Source organism: Caenorhabditis elegans, chromosome V (genome assembly GCF_000002985.6).
Source record: "Caenorhabditis elegans chromosome V".
In the NCBI taxonomy this organism is placed as follows: domain Eukaryota; kingdom Metazoa; phylum Nematoda; class Chromadorea; order Rhabditida; family Rhabditidae; genus Caenorhabditis; species Caenorhabditis elegans.
The window spans coordinates 4,346,547-4,367,433 of NC_003283.11; the positions used below are offsets into that span (position 1 = coordinate 4,346,547).

The following is a 20,887-nucleotide window of genomic DNA, read 5'->3' on the forward strand; positions in this document are numbered from 1 at the left end:
ACAATTTGCGATTAAAAAACATTAATTTCATCTAAAAACAGCCAAAAATCAATGAAAAATCACAATTCTACTCTTGAAACAAAAAATGTGTCGTTTCTGCAGCAATTTATCGATTTTCGAAATTATAAAAGCTATTTTACAATTTGCGATTAAAATGTACATTAATCCCATCTAAAAACTAACAAAAAACCAAGAAAAACCACAATTTTACTGATGAGACAAAAAAAAACATTTTTTCTCAGAATTGCCTGTCGTTTCTGCAGCAATTTATCGATTTTAGCAATTATTTTACCAATTTTAATTAAAATAAACATTAATTCCATCTAAAAACAACCAAAAATCAATGAAAAAACGAACAATTTTCTTTAAAAACAGCTAAAAATGGCACAGTCCATGTCGGAAAAATATAAGTTAAAGGCGCATAGACTTTCGCACTCTGGTGGGTCTCGCAACGACATGAAGGAGGCAAACGCGCGAAATTCGAACGGACGACGCTGCCATCTGCCGCACATTCCTTCACTCTCTCGCTCATTTATTATCGGTTTTGTGCTACAAGAGCAGCTTTTTTCGCGATTTTTTCAGTTTTTCCAATTAAAAAATAAAATTTCCATCATTTCAGCCCGGCTCTATAATCCTATAATCTCACTCACCATGAAAACCACCACTTACAACACAGACTGGGCTGCCGAGAAGACGAAAATTCGCAGTTTCTTCGACGAATACTATGTGGACAATGAGGACGGATCTGGAAAGGTATTCCCGAATTTGGTGTATAAATGAGTATTTAAATTCAACTTTTAGGCATTCCCATATCGTGATCAAGTCTTTGAAATTGCTCGCCGCGACAAGCAGGCAATCGTTGTGAATGTTGACCATATTAAGGAATCTGATATTCCAGATGCTCTTGAACTCTCAGAAGCCATTACTTCCAATACAAAGAGATACGAAGTCCTGTTCAAGGACACAATTTCGGATATGATCCAGGACTATCTCGGAGACAAGCAAGCGCCAGTAATCGATGCTCTTGATGCCTACATGTTCCAGCGTCTTCATATGGATAGGAACGAGGGAGCCGCCAACGAGGAAGTTTCTCTTCAGGACAAACGCAAGAAATACCCACCACAGCTCCTTCAACGCTTCGAGGTCTACTTCACAACGGACGATGCCGCCCATGAAACGTGTGTCCGAAACATCAAAGCCACCGAGATCGGGCACTTGGTCTCCATGAAGGGAGTTGTTATCCGTGCGACCGAGGTGAAACCTTGTGTTGAAGTCATGACCTACACTTGCGATACTTGTGCCGCCGAAGTCTATCAGCCTGTGAAGGGAATGCAATTCACCCCACCGGTCAACTGTCCCAACAAGGAATGCGTTGAGGCAAAAGCCAACGGAAGACTTCACATGCAGCTTCGTGGATCGAAATTCGTCAAGTTCCAAGAGCTCAAAATTCAAGAGCTCAGCGAGCAAGTCCCAGTAGGATCGATTCCTCGCACAATGACTGTTCACGTTTACGGGGAGATGACGAGAAAGTGCAATACTGGAAATGTCGTGCATGTTTCTGGAGTATTCTTGCCAATTATGCAGTCTGGCTTCCGACCAACTGGAGGACTCGTTGCCGATACCTATTTGGAAGCTCACGTAAGTTAAAACTTGAAAATTATCAAATTATTCGTTACTCTTCAGTACATCAACAATCTTGACGACAACCCAACTTTCAATGGAGTTCAATCCGCCGAACTGGAAGTTCTCCGTCGCAAAGGAGACAACTACGAAACTCTTGCCGCCTCCATCGCTCCGGAAATTTTCGGCCACGTTGATGTTAAAAAGTGCCTTTTGATGGCTCTCGTTGGAGGAAATGACAACAGCTCGAACGGAATGAAAATTCGTGGATGCATCAACGTTCTGATGATGGGAGATCCAGGAGTTGCTAAATCTCAACTTCTCGGCTACGTGAACCGGTTGGCTCCACGATCTCAGTACACTACTGGTCGTGGTTCTTCTGGAGTTGGTCTCACGGCCGCTGTGATGAAGGATCCCGTCACTGGAGAGATGTCTCTCGAGGGTGGTGCCTTGGTGTTGGCCGACGGAGGAATTTGCTGCATTGACGAGTTCGATAAGATGATGGATCACGATAGAACTGCGATCCATGAAGTTATGGAGCAGCAGACCATCTCGATTGCCAAAGCTGGAATCATGACGACACTCAACGCTCGTACGGCTATCATCGCCGCTGCCAATCCAGCCTACGGAAGATATAACCCAAATCGTTCCATTGAGCAGAACGTTGATCTTCCAGCTGCACTTCTCTCCCGTTTCGATTTGATTCTTCTCATGCAGGACAAGGCTGATCGTGAGAACGACAAGATTCTCGCTGAGCACATCACATATGTTCATCAGCACGGTTGCCATCCAAATCGTGAGAAGAAGGATCTCATCTCGCTTGAGACACTTCGCGAGTACATTTCTCTTTGCAAGACGTATACTCCAACTGTCGATCCAGCTCTTCGAGAACGTATTGTCGAGGCATACGTTGAGATGCGCAGAGATGCTAGATATTCGTCCGATCCAACATTTGTGTCGCCAAGAATGATTCTAGGAATCGTCAGAATGGCGACAGCTCGTGCTAAGCTTCGTCTATCCACGATTGTCGACGAAAGTGACGTTGAAGAAGCTCTCCGTTTGATGCAATTCGCTAAGGACTCGCTCAGACCAGAACAGAACAAAATTGAGAAGTAAGTTTTCAGAAAATTATTTATAGCGAATATTTTAATCATAAAATTATTTTCTTTTCAGGCGCATGGCTCCAGTCGATGCTGCATTCGCCGTTCTTCGTGAGCTCTACCATGCCGACAACGCCCCGATCGCCATCTCAAACGCCATTCAAAGATGCGCTCGCAAGGGAATCAGCGAGGTTGCTCTCAAGAAATGCCTGGATCAATACACTGCTAACGGTCTCTTGGTCATGGATCGCCAGAACATTGTGTTCGCTATGAATTAAAATTAATTGTATAATTTCGACGAATTGCCTTTTTAATTTTCACCCCCTCCCACATTTAATCACACACTATCTAAATAACTATCGTAAGATTGTACTATGTTTGACAATTTTCACAATTTTTTCCTTCAACACATTCGTATTCTGATCTCAAATTTTTTTCGTTGTTTTTTTTTGTTTCGCCTTTACGGAGAATGATGCCGATGAGCATAATAAATTGATTATGGAATTAAATTTGGAATAGTTTATTTCAAATACACGTAGTTTTCAGTAGATTCTAACCCGTAAGTAGTCACCGATTTTAAAATAGTTATTTAATATTAATTACAAATTTCTTTTCCTCCGTAAGATCCGAATCACTTTCTTGCGATTTTCTCGTGCCACGTCACTCGTTGGATCCAAGATCAGTGCGATTTCGTATTCTTTCAGAGCCAAATCGTACTTCTGATTAAGATGAAGAATTGCTCCGTAGTTGGCGTGAGCCGCATACGAATTCGGTTGAGCTTCCATCACTTTTCTGTAGAAAGTTTCAGATTCCACGTGGTTCTGAGTTTGTTGCAGAAGATTCGCGATTCCTTGCAGAGAGTCGAGATGAGTTGGATCCAGATGGAGAGCTTTTCGATAGAAGAGCAACGAGCGATTGTAGTTTTGCTGAAACGGATTTATTAATGATTTGTTTATTGTGGAGACGCAGAAAAATTCGCTTTTTAAATCGAGGTGAAAGCGCGCTCCAACGCCAAACTTTGGGTCTCGTTAGGTATTGGCGGGAAACTCAGAAATTCAAACATTTTGCCATTTTTAAATGTGTTCCGTTGTTTTTTTAATGAGACACAAGACAAAATTAGGGAAACCGCGCATTTTTAAATAAGCTTTATTCCAACATAAACTAATTTTTAAGGAAGAACGCAAAAAATATAAATAAAAACGTAAAAGGCTTCAAAACGGGTAAAATGGGCGAAAATAATGGAAAATGTTCAATTATTTTCTCCGATTTTGCCCGTTTTTTTACTTTTTCCGTTGTTTTGAACCATTTTTATATCACAGGGACACAAAATTCTGAGAATGCGTATTGCATAACTTATTTGACGCGCAAAATATCTCGCAGCGAAAACTACAGTAACTCTTTAAATGGCTACTGTAGTGTTTGTATCGATTTACGGGCTCGATTTTTTTGAAATGAATTTCCGTTCTAGCTGTGACAGCTATATTCAATTTTGTGTTTTCTTTTAATATTTCATCGATTAATAAATGACTTCCGAAAATCGACACAAGAGCTACAGTAATCATTTAAAGAGTTACTGTAGTCTTCGCTACGAGATATTTTGCGCGTCAAATATGTTGATCAATACGCATTCTCAGAATTTAGTGTTCCCGTAATATCTTCATCACGTGGTGTCAGAGTGTCGCATTTCGGCGTGATCTACGTTGATCTACAAAAAATGCGGGAGAAGAGACGCGGAGTTCTCAACTGATTTCGCATGGTTAAGAACGTGATGACGTCACATTTTTTGAGCAAAAAATTCCCGCTTTTTTTTGAAGATCAAACCGAAATGGGAAATGGCCTGGCACCACGAGACCTAACAAAACCCAAAGTTTGACATTGGATCGCGATTGCACTTTATCGAAACTTTAAATCTCACCATATGAAACTCGGCTAATGCAATATTCTGAAGCACTGTCACAGATTCCGGAGCAAGTGTCATCGCTTTTCGAAGCAAATTCTCCACCTCGAAGCTTCTATTCTGCCGAATTTTCAAATGCGCCATTGTCAAATACGAGTTGACATGATTCTCGCCGATCGCCTTGCCGAAAAACTTCTCCGCCGATTGCTCATCGCCGAGCTCATTGTAACAAGTACCCATTGAATTCAGAACACTCGGAGTGTGCTCGAAATGTGGCCCGCCAAGCTTCAGCGCCAACTCGAAGTTCTCAATTGCCACGTGGAAGTTTCCAGACTTTTGTAGTAGTCGGCCTTTGTTAAAGGCGCATGTCGCTTGAGTTTTTCGGTTGACATGATAGAATTTCAGAAATTCTCCGGTGTTGTTCAGGCACTTGTCGAGATGGGAGAACGCTGCCATGTGGTGGCCTGCGTCGTGAAGAAGCAGAGCCAAGTTGAGATGAGCAGCTGCATAGGTTGAACGAGATTGAAGAGCCATTTGATAGCAGTGTATAGAGCCATTGGAGTTGTTGGAAGTCTTGCTAGTTAGGATTCCCCTGAAAATTTATGTTGGTTTCAAATTTTGGTGTGTTAGGGACTAACTTTCACGTGGTGTCAGAGTGTCCCATGTTGGTTTGATCTACGTAGATCTACAAAAAATGCGGGAGGTGAGACGCAGACATCTTATCTGATTTCGCATGGTTAAGAACGTGCTGACGTCACTTTTTTTTGGGCAAAAAATTCCCGCTTTTTTGTAGATCAAACCATGATGGGACATACTAACATCACGTGAACTTTAGATACTTTCTATTACACATTCGCAAAAAATTTTAGACATTTGCTTCAAAAATACGGTGCTTGGTCTCGACACGACAAGTTTTGTGTCAAATGGAAAAAGGTCTCCGCCTTTAAGGACTACAGTAAGTTCAAATTTCCGTTTTAGGTCTTTCAGCAGACAATGAAAACTCAATGAAAATTCCGTAGCAACAAAACTTCGAAACTACAGAACCCTTTATTTAAAGGACCATACCTTTTTAAATTAATAATAACTTGTCGTGTCGAGACCGAGCACCGTATTCTTGGTGCAAAATTTCGGCTAAATGGCATAGTAGCTATCATTCAATGTTCCTGTGGTAGGCAGCCTGCCTCGTGCCTACACTCAGCCTGTTTAACTGAAGTATGGTGCGTTTTTTTTTCAATAAGAAATGGCGGTAGGCACAAGGCAGGCATGCAGGCATTTTTCCTTCCAGAAAGTAGATGAATTCAACAAAAACTCACAAATTGTACCAGGCATCGGCTAGATTTCCCTGTCTCTTCAGTGCTTGCCGATAATGATATTTTGCCAATTCATATTTTTTCTGCGTAGTGTAAACGTATCCCAAGTTCATATTTGCCTTGGTTGGATTAACTTCAAGAGCACTTTTGAATAAGGATTCTTCAGTTTTCCAGTCGTCCACACGTTGCATGGTTCTAATTGTGAACAGTGAGAGAAGTAGTATATATAATGGTAAGACGGATTTTGGACTGGATCTGGAATCCAATTTATGTATATTAAGAATTTTATTTGAAGGTTTTAATTACAAGAACTAAAAATTTTGAGATTGCGTATTGCGCAACATAATTGACGCGCAAAATATCTCGACGCGAAAATTACAGTAACTCTTTGAATGACTACTGTAGCACTGAAGCGACAGTGATATTTCATTTTCATTTGTATTATTTTCATATGTTTGCTCCGTTCTATCGTTTAATAAATTTCAATTCATTTCTAAAATTGAGACCGTAAATCGACACAAGCGCTACAGTAGTATTTTGAAGAGTTACTGTAGTTTTCGCTATGAGATATTTTGCGCGTCAAATATGTTGCAAAATGTGCATTCTCAGAATTTTTGGTTCTCGGGAAATTCAACAAAAGAAAACCCACCTCTTACTGCACATTTCTGCCAGAAACGCTGCTAAAATACAGTAGGCTACCGTATTCAGGTACAGTATTCTCTCGGCAGCCACAAATCCAACATGAGTCAAAAGATTCGAAGATAAAATATGAGGAGTTGTGAAGAGAGCAAATAGGAATAGTAAGGATCGATTTTCATGAGAATTTTCAGAATTTCTGAGTCCCAACAGCAGTTTTAATAGAACGTGTTCTCCGACTCCAATCACAATAAACGTCAAAATAATCCGCGAATCAATTAGCGATTCGACTTTTGGAATTGCGTCCATCGACCAGTCATAGGACAAAGTTTTTGGAAAAACTATGAGGTTTAGGTGGAAAACCGGCAGATACATGAATGTCAAGGCTCTCGTGAGACTGTTCGGCTCGTGAGCAATTGGATTGTCATTTTTGGAAAACTTTGGGGATTGGAAATTGTTAATTGATAGTCGAAGGTAGCAGAGAGCAAGAAGGGATATGAGGTAGGCAGTGACGTCACGGCGGAATTGTTTGGTGTTGGAGGTCTGGAATTGAAGAGTTTAGGATTTTGAGAGAGACTTTGCTTTGAGAGGTTATATCTTGGCTCATTTTCAAGATATCAAAAAATTGTCAACTAAAAATCGATAGAAGAAGAAATAACAAATATTTTGTTAGTTGGCAATTTTTGTATAGGACAAATGGCAACGGAGATATAGACTCTCAAATTTGAATCTAAAAAATTGGCGGAAATTAAATTAAGCGGTTTTTTTTAAATTTTGTCTTTGTGCTGTAGATTTTTATTTTTATTAATTTTTCATTGTATTTTTGGCAATTAAAAATTTTTTGCTTTTTCCAAAAAATGTGAGTGAGCGGAAAACGAAAAATACCGAGTTTTTAGCAAAAAAAAAGTTATTTTCAATTTTAAAAGAAAAATTATTTTTCAGCCCTGGTGACGGCCTACTGATTATTTTTTGCGTTGTTTCAGGAAACCAAAGGGTTCGGTACAAGGCGTGTAGGCACTAGGCGGCAATTTTTGTGCCTAGATAACAAATTCCAAAAATATAGCTTTGTTCATTTCCCATTTCTTTAAATGCTCTCATAGTGCCAAAATGAGCCAATATCATTGCAAAAATTCTCAAAAATTTTTCGAATTTTCTAAAATGTTTAGTAAAAAACGCAGTTTTTATCTATCATAATTTTGGAAACCAACCCAAAAAACATTTTTTTTTGAACCTATTTTTATATTTTAGTTAGGTTTTAATTAATTATTGGTACATTATAGGGCTTCAAACCCACAGCAACATTTTTGAAAAGTTGCAAATTTATCATATTGTTCTTCCGAGAACATATACTAAAATTGGAACAATACAGAGAAGATTAGCATGGCCCCTGCGCAAGGATGACACGCAAATTCGTGAAGCGTTCCAAATAACTTTGACTTCAAATTTTGAAACATCTAGAAACTTATTGAGTGTTTCATGTCATTTTTGTCTATTATACATAAATGTATTCAGGCTATATCCCCACTGACAATACCCAAGTTCCTAACCATAACGCAATGTCCCCACACTTTTGCCCAATTGTTCTATTAATTCCCACCCGTTGGCCATCATCATTTTCCTCTTTTCATGCCAATTCCAATCATTTCTCCTTATTCTCACAAAAACATTCTTCTTGTTCTTCTTCAAGGTTACTGTAGACAATACCCCCTCCCCGTCATCAGAAATACCGCGCCTAACACACAAGAAGACCTTTAAGGACGCTTCATTTGTTGTGAATGCGCGAATGTGTGTGCGTGGAGGAAGGTGGAGAAGGACCATCTCCTTCCGTTCTTTTTAATGGATTCATATTAAATCATCACTTCCGAAAATATTAAGGAAATTAATCAAGGTTCTAGCTAACGCTTTAGGTGGTTCACCGAAATCAGAGACTGTGTATATTAGGCCTAAGCTTAGTCGTAGTCTTAGGCTTATGCTTAGGCTTAGGTATAGGCTGAGGCTGAGGCTGAGGCCTAGGCTTAGGCCGGGCAGGCATAACCTTAGGCGTTGGCTTTGGCTTAGGCCTGAGCATAGACTTAGGCTTTGGATTAGGCTTACGCTTATGCTTAGGCTTAGTCTAAAGCTTAGGGTTAGGCTTTGACTTAGGCTTAGGCTTTGGCCCAGGCTTAAGCTTGGCCAGACGTTGTCAAGTTGGTAAAATCAGCTGGAAATATTTTTTCTTCTTTTAAAGTAGACCTACCTTGAACAAAACATCGTAGAGAGTTATCAGCGGCAGCAAGATAATTCCAGTTTCTTTAGCTGTTACTGCCAATATTGACAGCACAATTGTTCGGAAGGTACTTGGATCCGAGGTATGACATGTGATTGCCAGTAAAATTAGCATTGTGCTCAGCAAGTCTGCTCTACCGACAATTGAGCAAACTGCTTCGGAAGTTATTGGGTGGCAAGCAAAGATTAGAGCGGAGAGGAGGGAGAATTCTGGAATTTTCATAAATGCTAACATATTTTAGCTCCAAATGAAAATGACTGTTGAGACCACTAGGCCTGAGATCGTGGCGAGACCCACTCAGGAAAACGCCATGCGCCTTTAAACTGAGCTTTCAAATTTTTGCAAAGTTACGATATAGTACTTTATCTTTTCCAGGTTAATCCCTATTTTATCAGTTTTTTTAAAACTTGTGCTCTCAAAAATTTGGCAATCAAAATGTGTTATTCCATGAAATATGAAGCACTAAATACGGTCGTTGTTAAAAATCTTACACCTCTTCGATACCGTCACTGATGTTTCCTGTCATTTTAAACGGTCTAAACGTTATGACAGATGCACAGGAATCATATTTCCCCCCTCTACTGTGTTGTCCTTGTCCTTAATTGTGCATAATGCGATAAGCAACTGTCGATCTAGATCGGATTACCAATTTTTGCAAAGAGAATATATATTTTTAAATAAGTTATTTCTCACCATTTCCCATTATCCTCATCTGCCTGGCGAGTTTCAACACCAACATGGAATTGATCATATGGCATATCAAATTGACCCCATGAAATCTGAAAGTATGTACTCATTTTAAAATTTCCCCAAAACATTTTGTCAACTTGATCAACTAAAATCCAATTCCCTGGAGTACCCTAAAGAGGTTTCACGGTGCTCCAAAATGTTATCTACACACACACACACGCATATACTCATCATAATTCTATCCCTTCTCTATTGGAGACAGATTTCGCATTTCTGAGTAGATGAAGAAAAGGGGGTCCTTTCGTTCTCCATGTGACGCTGAGAATGTGTGTGTTGTGTATACAATTACCCTCATGCACGGCGTTATGTTAAGTAACCTCTTCCCTATTTATAATCTCTAAAGATGCTCAAGATGTTGCACTGACAGAAGATTTTGAGTGAATAGGAAGGAAGAAGCATCATGTGGGTGTGCTTATGTGGAAGAAATCCGATAGTCGGAAGTGCGGGGAAAATGGAGCCCTGAGGCAAGAAATCTTGAATTTTGTAAGTGGTGTTTTGGAAACTACAACGTCACAAGATCAGAATCAAGATTTGTTGCTCAACAGTTTTGCTCCGAATTGTTCAAAAGTGGAGTATCGTCAGTGGGGAAATTGCTTTAAAATACCATGGGCAAATTCGGCAAATTGTAATTTCCGGCAATTTGCCGATTTGCCGGAAATTTTCATTGTCGCCAAATTGCCGGTTTGCCGTTTGCCGGATATCAATTTGCCGGAGGTTTTTAGAGGGATTTTTTATAAGACAGAACCGGTTAAAACTGTGCTTTTTTGAAATTTTTTTCCCTTTTTCTATAGATATTTTCATAGAATTTGCGTACTTTTCAAAATAGATGTAGGAACATTTATAGGATGCGAACAATTTTGCCGATTAAAACTGAAATTCTGAAATTTCCAAAAGAAAATGGGCAAAATCACTATTTGTCGAACATTTTCAGTTCCGGCAATTTGCCGATTTGCCAGTAATTTTCAATTCCGGCAACTTGCCGATTTGCCGAGAATTTCAGTTCTGCCAATTTGCCGCCTTGTCCGAAAAAATCGTTTGCCGCCCACCCCTGATAGGACCTCATTACTTAACTTTAATCTTTAATCTCCAAGCAAATTGTTGTGCGGAAACTTTTCGGCAAATTCGGTAAATCGGCAATTTGCCGGTTTGCCGGAGCATAAAATATTCATTAATTTCTGATTGCACAAACATTTTCCTACATTTTCACATAAATGTTTGAATCAAAAAGTCAGTCAAAAAGTCAGTCAAAAGTTCCCCAGCCAGTTTTTTTTTGAAAAAAAAAACATCCAAATTCCCATTCATTCAGCTTTCCTCACCCCGTTTAGGTCCTCTCCAGTTTTGCAGAAAATTGAGTGAAATTGAAAAGAGAGAAAAGCAATTTAAGGAAAAGTCCACACCCGAAGGGAGAAAGCACTTTAATCGCGTTATGAAATCAACTTGTGGGAAAATTTTGGGACAAGACGGAGAGGAGGAGGAGGAGGAAAGTGTTTTACGACGACGACGGAATTGCGAAATTCAATCAGTGACCGAGAGCCGAGAGATTGAGCCTAATGGATTGTCAGGAAGTTGTCGTAGGTAATTACTCAAATATTTTTGAATTTAGCTGTTGTACAGATAAGGCAACTGAATTTTTTAAAGTTTTAAAATATTCTTCTCAGAATTTGGAATATTTCGTCAGTTGGTTTTAGAGTCATGAAAGTTTAAAGTAGAGTGTCTCGTCGTCTGCGTCTCTTCTCTCCCAATTTTGATTTTACAGGCTTATACCTCACTAAAGGTAACTCCTAGAAAAATATCGCAAGAGACCAACATGTGTAGAACATGATGTGCTACCGAATAACATTTTGAAAATTTCAGGAATTTCAATTTTCAAAAAACTTGAAAAAGTGGTTCGATCTGGAGTGCAGATGCACGGGACGTCAGGCTGTCTCATTACGGTTTGAATTGTTTTTCCCACTGTCTTTCTACTCCCCATTACCCCCCCCCCCCCCTCTTTCTTCTTACTCACAATTCGGCTTTCAATCCATGAACGGCAAATTGAAGGCGAAACGAGGCGGTGATCAATGGGCGATAGCTTTTATGGGATCCTTGTAAACCGATCGGATTACCCCAAAAGTCGTTGTGAACGATAAGTGAGCGCCATGGCGTCCGGCCGAGAACATCGTCGTTCGTGAGAATTGCGGGTCTGGAATTTCTCACTTTTTCCCAAAGAAAAACACCATATTTCTTCTATTAGATTGCACTTCATTGCTCAACTTTGACAGCTTATATCTCAGTTGTCGTTTATTCTATTCAAAAATGTTCAACTAACAAAATATTGTTTATTTCTTTTTCTATTATTTTGTAGTTGAAAATTCATTGACAACTACAAAAAGAACCAAGATATAAGCTTTCAAAGTTAAGTGGAGAGGTGCAGTGAGCCAAATGTGTTGTAAATTTTTTTAAAGGTGGAGTAGTGTCAGTGGGGATATTGTTAAAAACCACTATAATGGTCTCAAAATGACCGAATATCATACTAAAACGTTAAAAAAATTTTTGAAAATTTTTTATTTACTGTCAAAAAGTGACAATTACTCAGTTTCTGCCACTCATAATTTTGGAAGTCGACCAAAAAAAAAAGTGTTTTCCTACATTTTTTATACTGTAATTTTGTTTTAACTTTTTGTATTAAAACATTGTAGGGGTCGAAACATGCGACATTGCTTTGGATTTCCTCAAAAGCTCATATTCTTCAAAATTTTGGCAATTTGCCAAAATGCCTTTGATTTTATATATTTTTGTTCAATTTTTGCAATTTGAAAGTTTTTTATAACCCCATAACTATAGTTTTCTTTTTTTAAAAACTTAAAAACACAGCAGCTAATTAGCGGAAAGCGAAAACTTTTCTCGCGTACTTCAGTGTGCCATGAAATCTGAGAACCCTCTCTGCTCTTCTTTTGTTTTGTGTTCACCCCTCGGCCTCTCAAAAAGGTAAATACACTGAATTTTGTATCACTTTGACGGAATAGAAGTACGTTTTTAATGTATTCGCCCGCCCTACATCTTGGTACTTTTTGCAGAGAGAGAGAATTTCTAATTATTTCGGGAAAACATTCAGATGCTTGGCTCACACAAATTATGATCAGTTGAGTGGAGATGACACACAGAGTGCAAAAGAAAAGAAAATGGATACAGGATTAGATGGGGGCGGATACACGTCTAATCCACCTAATTAGAGAGTGAGCTGGACCAACACAACGATGACTTGTTTGTGCAAACATTTGATTGGAATTACAGTTGGGTAATAAATAAATACATACGTCAACAGGGTGGTTATCGGGTTAATTTTTCTAAAAGTCAGAAATAGTTCGATTTTCGCGGTTTTTTGTAATTTTAAATTCCCGACAATATTTTTTTTTCAAAACATTTAAATGTTGACCCAAATTTAATTTTCAAAAAATTTCTGGAAAATTTTGAGTTTTTGGCCAAAAAACTATGCTCATAAAATTTGGGTTTTCATCAAAATTTTTCAATAAAAAAATTATTTTCCAGACGAAAATTTTTACTAAAAATTGTAATTTCCCGACAACAAATTCTCTCAAAAAGCATTGAATTTTCCGCCAAGAATTGATCTTGAAAAATTTGAATTTCCCGCCAAATTTTTTCTCAAGAAATTTACATTTGCTGGCAAAAATTGTTAATCTTAAATGTGATGTTCTTGCCAAAAATGTTCTTTAAAATGTGGAATTTCCCATCAAAAAATTTTTTTTTGAGAAATTCACATTTGCCGGCAAAGGTTTTTAATCTAAAGCTTGAATTTCCCGCCAAAATTTGTATAGACATGTACACCTTCAATTCACCACTATACTTCTTATTTTCCTATTGACAGCCTTTTGTTGAGCTTGCTGTCGCCAGCACATTTTCTGCACACAACTCCCAAGTCACTTTGGTAATAAAACGAGAAAATTGCTGCTGTGCTCCGGGGGGCAGCAGCAATGTCAGGTTCCGGCCCATAAACCACATAAATATTAGATAACCTTCTCCATATATATTTTTTTGAATATATGTGAATGTCTATGTGCTTGTTTTTTACATGGAAGATCAAATATTGATGCGTTGTACTCTCTCTCTATCTCGCCCCCTGTCAATTTGACTGACATGTTCGGCATAAATGGATGGAGAACATTTTTGGAAGAAAATGCGAGGAAAATGTGATGAGATGGGCGACACATAGTGGACACACGAAACATCTTCATCGGAAACCTTGTCTTCAACTCAATTTCCCATTTTTCCCCCGCCTGGGCGGTGGAGTAGTACATACTGATGGAATTTTGGAGTAGCACGACAAAAACAGAGACAAATTTAGAGGAATTTGGATAGCTATGGAATTTTTTTAAATGTTCCGAAAAGTTCAAGAGAATAGTTTTTGAGCAATTAGAAAAAAAAATCCGGGAACGCACGTATTGCCAGAGTGTCTCATTTCGGCTTGATCTACGTAGATCTACAAAAAATGCGGGAGAAAAGACGCAGAGTTCTCAACTGATTTTGGATGGTTAAGAACGTGCTGACGTCTCATTTTTTAGGCAAAAACTCCCGCATTTTTTGTAGATCAAACCGTAATGTGACAGCCTGGCACTACGTGGGAGCGCAAAAGTTTTGCGCTTAAAATTTCGTGCATAGTCACTGCCCTGAAAGTCAGGGCTCCAATTTTTTTGAAAAAAAAATTACGGTGGCCGCGAAAAACTTCTCTATTTTTCCAAATACATCGCATTTGACTCGCAACTTTAATTTTGTTGCAATCGACCAAAATCAAAGTATTTGATAAGTTGATTGGCGAAGGTTTTTCCAAAAAATAAATAAATCTAAAGAATATGAAAATACGATTTTTAAATTTTAGGGGAAAGGTGAATTTGTTGTGGTGTGCCTAGTTTGCCGAAATTTCGCAAAAAAAACGGCAATTGCCGAATTTGCCGTTTGCCAAACATTTTTTGAAAACAAAATTCCCAAAAACGTTTGGCAATTGCCGTTTTTTGACGAATTCGGCAAATCGGCAAATTTTGGCGTTTTGTCAAATTGCCAAATCTCCTACACTTTTCCTATTTTTCACGTATATTTCTATATGCCTATCCATTTTTAAATTGTGTGAGCTGGGATTTCCTGAGCGGAAATCCTAGATCCAAAGATACCCAGAGCTATTAAAAGTGCGTAACACATCTAGGCATATAGTGGTCAAGCTCCACAATTTCAATTTAAAAAAAAGTTTTTTCAACACAAATTCAAATTCAGAAAACCAAAAATTCTTACCGATCGTCATACACAAAATCTGCGTTCAACGTGATCCGGTACACGATGCTTGCGAATAATGCGACAAGTAAATACTGATAAGGAATGTGTGATAATATAGTTGGCTCGACACTCTTCTGTTTTCTCTTCTCCTTTTTCATGTCGAATGGTCCAGAGAGTAGACACGAATGTTTGTGGTTTTCTTCTTGTGGCCAGCAAAATGTGGGGAATGGAGTCTCCGCCCACTTCTTGACGGAGAGACGCAGAGACGTGACAGTGAAGACACGTGAAGGTGTTATTCGAGAGTTCATCTACGGAGATAACATATATATTCGGCACTATTCTCTTGATCTGTCATAAATCCTTATAAATCACAGTTTGCCGGCATTTATTCGACCTCTAGTGTTGGAGGTGTTCCTTATCGCAGTCAATCGGGGTTCTTGATGGGAAACTGTGAGGTTGAATATAACTGGTTTTTTTTTTTGGAATATTATAAAGTAAACTGGAATGTTGTAATTGACAAGTATTTGGACAATTTGTCAATTGCCTAATTTCAAAATGTTTGGTCCACTCCTGATATATAGGCCCTAACAAAATTATAACAAAAACAATTTCGTTTTGATAAATTTTGGTTTTTAATTTTCAAAATTATTTGTGGTGAAAATCATAAACATATTCCAGACTTAAAATGTTGTAATTTTTGCCCCAAAATATCTGTTCCCGGTCTTGACAATGTTTGAAAATATTAGTAAAAGTATGAAGCAAATTTGTTACAAAATTTTACCAATTTTAGAAAAAAATTAAACTCTCCAAAACCTAACTCTAATGTAAGCCTGAGCCAAACCCTAAACCTCAGCCTAAGCCTGTGTCAAAGCCTAAGCCTAGGCCTAAGCACAAGAGTAAGCCTAAGCTTAAGCCGACGCCTAAGCCGAAGCCTAAACCTGAGCCGACGCCTGAACCTAAGGGAGAGCCTAACCCTAAGCTTAAGCTTAAGACTAAGTCTAAGCCTAAGCCTAACCGGAAGCCTAAGTCTAAGCCTGAGCCTAGGCCTAATCCTAAGCCTAACGAATTTTCTAAAACTTTCTACGATATCCTGAAAGTTAGCTGAACTTGGCAAAATTTACAAAAAAGATTTCTTTTAAAATTTCAATTATTCCTTTCATAGGACAAGTAAATTTTTCTAAAATTGTCTAGATTAATTTGGACTTGCAAACCGTAATTTTCTGGTGCTATTATGAGTTTTCTGAAATGTGAAACTTTCTGAAACTATCTGAAAAGGCAAGAATTCATTTCAAAATTTTACAAAATATACAAAAAAAAGTATGCAATTAGTCTCTTCAATTTTCATATGCCAAGCAAATCTGGCCGTCCAACTCCACTCGACAGAAAATATTGGAAGAAATGAGATAGGAAAAATCGAATTGGCTGCAGATCACATCGAAATTGTAGCCAAACTCTTTTTTGGCTCCTCTCGAAATTTTCAGCTTTGAGACTGACACGTTGGACGACATTGCCTGCAATTTTTTTTTGTTTGAAAGTTTAAAATGTTGTGCATTTTATGTAGAATTTGAGATTTCACAAAACGTAATTTTTTGGCATCAAATAAAAAAATTGGAAAAAATTGCCATTATCGTGACGAGACCCACTGACATGCACAATTTTCGCGAATTTACGATAAAAAGACTATAAGGCTGCCATGGTAGGCAGGAATATTTTATTCATGCCTACGTGCCTGCTGACCTCTTCCATAATTTGTTGAAGCCTTTCACTAGAGCATTTCCCTGCCTTCTCAGTTTTCGCTGCCTGAGCCCTTCGTATACCATTTCGATTCATCGATTTATAGGCTTGCAATGAAGTTTCAAAGTTTGATAGAGCGTTCTGAAAATTCTGAAAATAGTAAATCATACAACTTTTCTCATAAAAATTACTACATCCACATCGAGATCATTCTTCATATCCGTTGTTTCTGGCTTGCTTTTTTGGATTAACGTGTCAAAGGTGTCAGCAGAAGTTTCTGGGTAAAAATTCAGTTGTACATATGTAGAACTTTTTAAAGATACCTTTTGCAGAAGCCACTTGAATCGGTGCATTCTGGAAGGAATTTGGAGCATTCGAATAGGAAGACGAAGAAGCAAATGGAGGAGCATTGTAGCTGCCTAAAATTGAAAATTGCTCTATTTTAGCGGTTTATATCTCGGTTGTCTTTTGTTTTATCAAAACAATTTTTATTGTCAAAATGTAGAGAAACATTTTGCACGTATTTTGCCAGTTGACAATTTTACAATAAAACCAAAGGGAACCGAGAGATATAAGCTGTCAAACTGGGAAATCCGGTAACTGAAAATTCAACAAACTTGTAAAAACCGGAGTCTGCTGATAGGAATTATGAAATTGTTGTGTTTGAATAGGAATCGGATGAGGTACTGAATAATAGGGCTGCTGCTGGATTATGGTCGGAGGTGGAGGTCGGAAGGACACTGGACTGTAGGGTTGAGTATAAGATGGGAACGACTGAAACTGGCGACCACACGGAGAAGGCTGAAAAGGGTTTTATAGAGTTTATTGGAAATTTTTATCAAAGTTACGTTGTTGAGCGAGCGAGCTCGTCTTTTCTGTGATTTTAGTACAAAAGTTTTGGTTTTTAAATGGCGAAATAGAATTGTTATACATAGGGATTTTTTGCATTTTTGCGTTTTCTGACGAAATTAACTCGTTTTTTCTCGATTTTTCTTTGATTTTAATCAGATGGCGGAAAATGATATTTTTTTTGGCAAACGGTGAATCCGACAAATTTCAGTTTTATAAATTTTTGGCAAGTGCAATTTTTTTTTTTGGGCATTTAGAAATTTAAATTTCAAATTACAATATTGAACGCATCTTATAATTATTTTCAGAAAAATTGTATAAAATTCCTTTAAAAATATTTGGTTCATCTAATCCTCTGAAACTTCTTTAAAATTAGCCATTTTGGCACCATATGAGTGGTTTTTACCAAGTTCCCTACTGGTGCTACTCCAGAAAAATCGAGAAGATTTAAAACCTTCTTACATGGAATTTTTTACGGATTTCGATAACTTTAACATACCGGACAATAGCTCCGTACTGGTAAAGAAGCTGCGGCGCATCCACACTGTTGAGGCCGACATCCACATCCACCACCACCATTGAAAAATAAGGAATTTGCAGTTAAACTTGCCATTAATATCAGAACCAAAACGCACACCATATTGAGAGAGTTCAATGCTAAAGCTAAATGCCGCAACAATGAAGACTAAAGTAAAGCTGAAAAAGTGAAAACGGGCGGAAGTGGTGAAACCTGAACTTCGAATGGTTCGAAGTGTCAAAAGCGTTTTTCCGGTAATTACTGAATTGGTGTGTGTGTGTGTGTGTGTTGCGTAACGATGAAGAGAACAAGGAGATGAATAGAGATTTAAAGAAAAATACGCCAAACTTGAAACCTATAGTAAACCTTATTACTGAACCACCAAAAGTAATAACAATAATAGACTACTAGGCGAAATATTAATTGGTGAATCATCAACAATCTCTATTGGAATAGTTTTCTGAAAAGATGCTGTTATAAAATTAGGTGTAGACCACAAAACGCCTGCCTACCTGATCGTGAGGCGACCTATGCCTTCACCCACGCCTTCTGCTGAAAAATTGTGAACTTGAACTTTGTCTTGATTTTTTATTTTCATTTTTATTACAATAAGAAAATCACGTGGTGCCAGGCTGCCTCTTTGCGATTTGATCTACAAAAAATGCGGGAATTTATCCTCCAGAAGAACGTGACGTCAGCACACTCTTAACCATGCGAAATCAGTTGAAAAATCTGCGTCTCTTCATAGAAAAGGGGTAGATCGGCCGGAGGCAGGCAGGCGTCAGGCAGGCGTCAGGCCTATTTTTTCTTTCTGGAACGCTTACTTTTTGAGTTAAACTTGTCCAAAAACTGTGCAAAATCAGTGATAACATAACCTTTACCCTAAACACATACAATTTATTGTCCTAATTGTTTGATTAAAATTTCTAACGGCGGAAAAAATCTGAATTTTCAACGTAAAGAAAATAAGTTTTTATTCTGAAAACGATAAATACAAAATCAATAGAAGACCCGCTAATATTAATCAACTTAATAAAATACAAATTACACGAGTTACACAATTATTAGAACCCGGCATCCGCCATTTGTTGAGCCATATTATCATCAAACTCCACATTATTCTGCTCCTTTTTTGGCTCAATTTCCATGCTTGGCATAGGCGGGAGAAGCCTACGCGGTAAGTTATTCAACATTGTATTCTCCAAAACTTTCGAATAAACTCCTTTATTGCACATGGGAGTTGTGCATACACACAGCAACGATGCCTGTTCTCCTGGTGACGCTGGTGGTCCGGTTACGTGTCTTCTTTGCCGGACGGGCGGCACCAAGTCGGTCAAATCGATATTTTGGCACATACTTGCTCCGGGCATCATCATCAAATACTGATATATCGGGGTACTTGGCGGTGTGCAGAATTTTCGAACAATTGAGCGTCCCGCGTGGTACATTACTGCCATGGAACAGGATGTTGAGTTCTCACAAATTGTTTTCTGAAATCACTTTAGACAAAGTGTTGAAAAAGTTATAGGTAGCTTAATTTTTTTAAAGCTATCACGGGCTTCTGGCCTCTCTTGCCATGTGGTGTCAGGCTGTCCCATTACGGTTTGATCTACAAAAAATGCGGGAATTTTTCGCCCATTAAAATGTGACGTCAGCACCCTCTTAACGATGCAATATCAGTTGGGAAATCTGTGTCTAGACGCGTATAAGTTCCCGCAATTCTCGTAGATCAAACCGAAATGGGACACTCTGACACCACATGCAGAGCAACGAAAGTTTGAAACTACAGTACTCTTTAAAGGCGCAACACATGTGTCGTGTCGAGACCGGGTACCATATTTCTGGCGCAAAAATCGTAAAACCTTACCCGATCAATACATGGTCCATTTTTTGTGAGCTCCTCGTTGCATGTGTAACACTCGAATGCATGGCCAAGTTGCAGAATCGTCAAAGTGACTGCCAGGATTTTTAACATTTTCAGAGGTCACTTAAACTACTGAAAATGATTATTTTGTAGTTATTTGAGTTGTTTTTGAATTGGGCCCCCACGCCATGTGACACGGGAAAGGTAAACGAACAAATCTCATTACAAATATGGAATTGGTGTATAGAGGGGGTAACACGGATCCGGTTTTTCAAAAAAAAGAAGTAATTATTGAATTAGGAACGAATGGAGATAGATCAGTATTCGAAGGATGTTGTGCAAACGGGGAAAAGTTTTTCAAAACAAATTTTTAGGCGGGCCTAGAATAGTTTACGAAAGTGCAAAATATTGTTGAGAAAAACAAAAGAAGTGAGCAATGGGTCTCACCGCGCTAAAACTCGCAATTTCTTTTTCTTTAAAAAATTGGATTGGCCTCTGACGGTACCCGGTCTCGAAACGAAAAAATAAGTTTGAAATTACAGTACTTATTCAAGTAAAAATTGTGTCGAGACAAGGTCCCATTTTTTTCGAGCAAAAATCGTAAAATTTCGTGACAATCCACATTGTGTTTTTTTTTTTTGGAAATCTAGAAAAATCCATATTTTCTACAGTAATCTTATAGGTGCGCATGCAATAAATTTTTGAAAAACTTAATTCGCGCGGCGAGACCCATCTAAAAAATGAACGTTCCGCTTTGAACTTAAAAATGAGATACCATGTCTTGGCACGACTATTTTTCTTAAATGAAAAGAAAGTGTGCTCCTTTAAAGAGGACTGTAGTTTCAAACTTTTTTCGGTAGAATTTTCATGGATTTCTAAGGTTTTTCTTATGTTCTTAAGTGTTTTTGTTGTTAAATTTGAGTTTTTCTTAAAAGTTAATAATACATTTTATACCGAAAAAATATGAAAATTCCGCAAAAACAAAAGTTTGAAATTACAGTACTCAAAAATTTGCAAATTAATTTGTCGTGCCAAGACCAGATACTGTATATTTTGGACATATCTTCTCTTTCAAAAACTGA

At 38.1% G+C, this 20,887-nt stretch overlaps 4 protein-coding genes and 1 non-coding gene across 8 annotated transcripts; 2 read left to right on the top strand and 3 right to left on the bottom strand.

Moving 5' to 3' along the window:
• Positions 1-619: 619 nt before the first annotated feature.
• mcm-7 (DNA replication licensing factor MCM7) lies at positions 620-3,222 on the top strand. The gene is made up of 4 exons (NM_071798.9): positions 620-753; positions 802-1,638; positions 1,684-2,732; positions 2,794-3,222. Exons 1-4 carry the CDS (start codon positions 652-654, stop codon positions 2,996-2,998), a joined length of 2,193 nt encoding a protein of 730 aa, NP_504199.1. The 5' UTR covers positions 620-651; the 3' UTR covers positions 2,999-3,222.
• On the bottom strand, positions 3,205-15,023 carry F32D1.3 (the record flags this gene model as incomplete). 3 transcript variants are annotated; one of them, NM_071799.5, is made up of 8 exons in its annotated part: positions 3,205-3,646; positions 4,636-5,209; positions 5,931-6,182; positions 6,577-7,106; positions 8,800-9,038; positions 9,523-9,608; positions 11,585-11,761; positions 14,860-15,023. In NM_071799.5, the coding sequence occupies 8 exons, from the start codon at positions 14,997-14,999 to the stop codon at positions 3,320-3,322; spliced, it is 2,325 nt and encodes a 774-aa protein (NP_504200.1). The 3 variants fall into 3 exon arrangements, 2 of the variants coding, with proteins under 2 accessions (NP_504200.1, NP_001317807.1); NR_138492.1 differs by lacking the exon at positions 14,860-15,023 and having other exon boundaries at positions 3,228-3,646; NM_001330857.3 differs by lacking the exons at positions 4,636-5,209; positions 5,931-6,182; positions 6,577-7,106; ... (2 more) ...; positions 11,585-11,761; positions 14,860-15,023 and having other exon boundaries at positions 3,320-3,505.
• F32D1.12 lies at positions 7,894-7,995 on the top strand. Its single transcript, NR_131685.1, has one exon. It is a non-coding gene; the product is annotated as a small nuclear RNA F32D1.12 (small nuclear RNA).
• A 1,098-nt stretch (positions 15,024-16,121) lies between the features above and the next one.
• grl-13 (Ground-like domain-containing protein) lies at positions 16,122-18,071 on the bottom strand (the record flags this gene model as incomplete). Of its 2 annotated transcripts, none has more annotated exons than NM_001330858.4 (6): positions 16,122-16,352; positions 16,579-16,716; positions 16,770-16,852; positions 16,899-16,994; positions 17,193-17,376; positions 17,924-18,071. In NM_001330858.4, the coding sequence occupies 6 exons, from the start codon at positions 18,062-18,064 to the stop codon at positions 16,176-16,178; spliced, it is 819 nt and encodes a 272-aa protein (NP_001317808.1). The 2 variants fall into 2 exon arrangements, with proteins under 2 accessions (NP_001317808.1, NP_504201.2); NM_071800.4 differs by having other exon boundaries at positions 16,176-16,352; positions 16,767-16,852; positions 17,924-18,064.
• An 829-nt stretch (positions 18,072-18,900) lies between these two features.
• On the bottom strand, positions 18,901-19,994 carry F32D1.11 (Activin_recp domain-containing protein). The gene is made up of 2 exons (NM_001038393.2): positions 19,809-19,994; positions 18,901-19,431 (listed from the first exon to the last, which is right to left on the bottom strand). The coding sequence occupies exons 1-2, from the start codon at positions 19,914-19,916 to the stop codon at positions 19,006-19,008; spliced, it is 534 nt and encodes a 177-aa protein (NP_001033482.1). The 5' UTR covers positions 19,917-19,994; the 3' UTR covers positions 18,901-19,005.
• Positions 19,995-20,887: the final 893 nt, after the last annotated feature.

Excerpts from the sequence above, each read along its gene's own strand:
- mcm-7 (NM_071798.9), top strand. The coding sequence starts at position 652 with ATGAAAACCACCACTTACAACACAGACTGGGCTGCCGAGAAGACGAAA. Across the intron at positions 754-801 it reads ATGAGGACGGATCTGGAAAG|GCATTCCCATATCGTGATCA; the intron begins GTATTCCCGAAT and ends TTCAACTTTTAG. Across the intron at positions 1,639-1,683 it reads ATACCTATTTGGAAGCTCAC|TACATCAACAATCTTGACGA; the intron begins GTAAGTTAAAAC and ends GTTACTCTTCAG.
- F32D1.11 (NM_001038393.2), bottom strand. The coding sequence starts at position 19,916 with ATGTTAAAAATCCTGGCAGTCACTTTGACGATTCTGCAACTTGGCCAT. Across the intron at positions 19,432-19,808 it reads ATGGACCATGTATTGATCGG|AAAACAATTTGTGAGAACTC; the intron begins GTAAGGTTTTAC and ends AAGTGATTTCAG.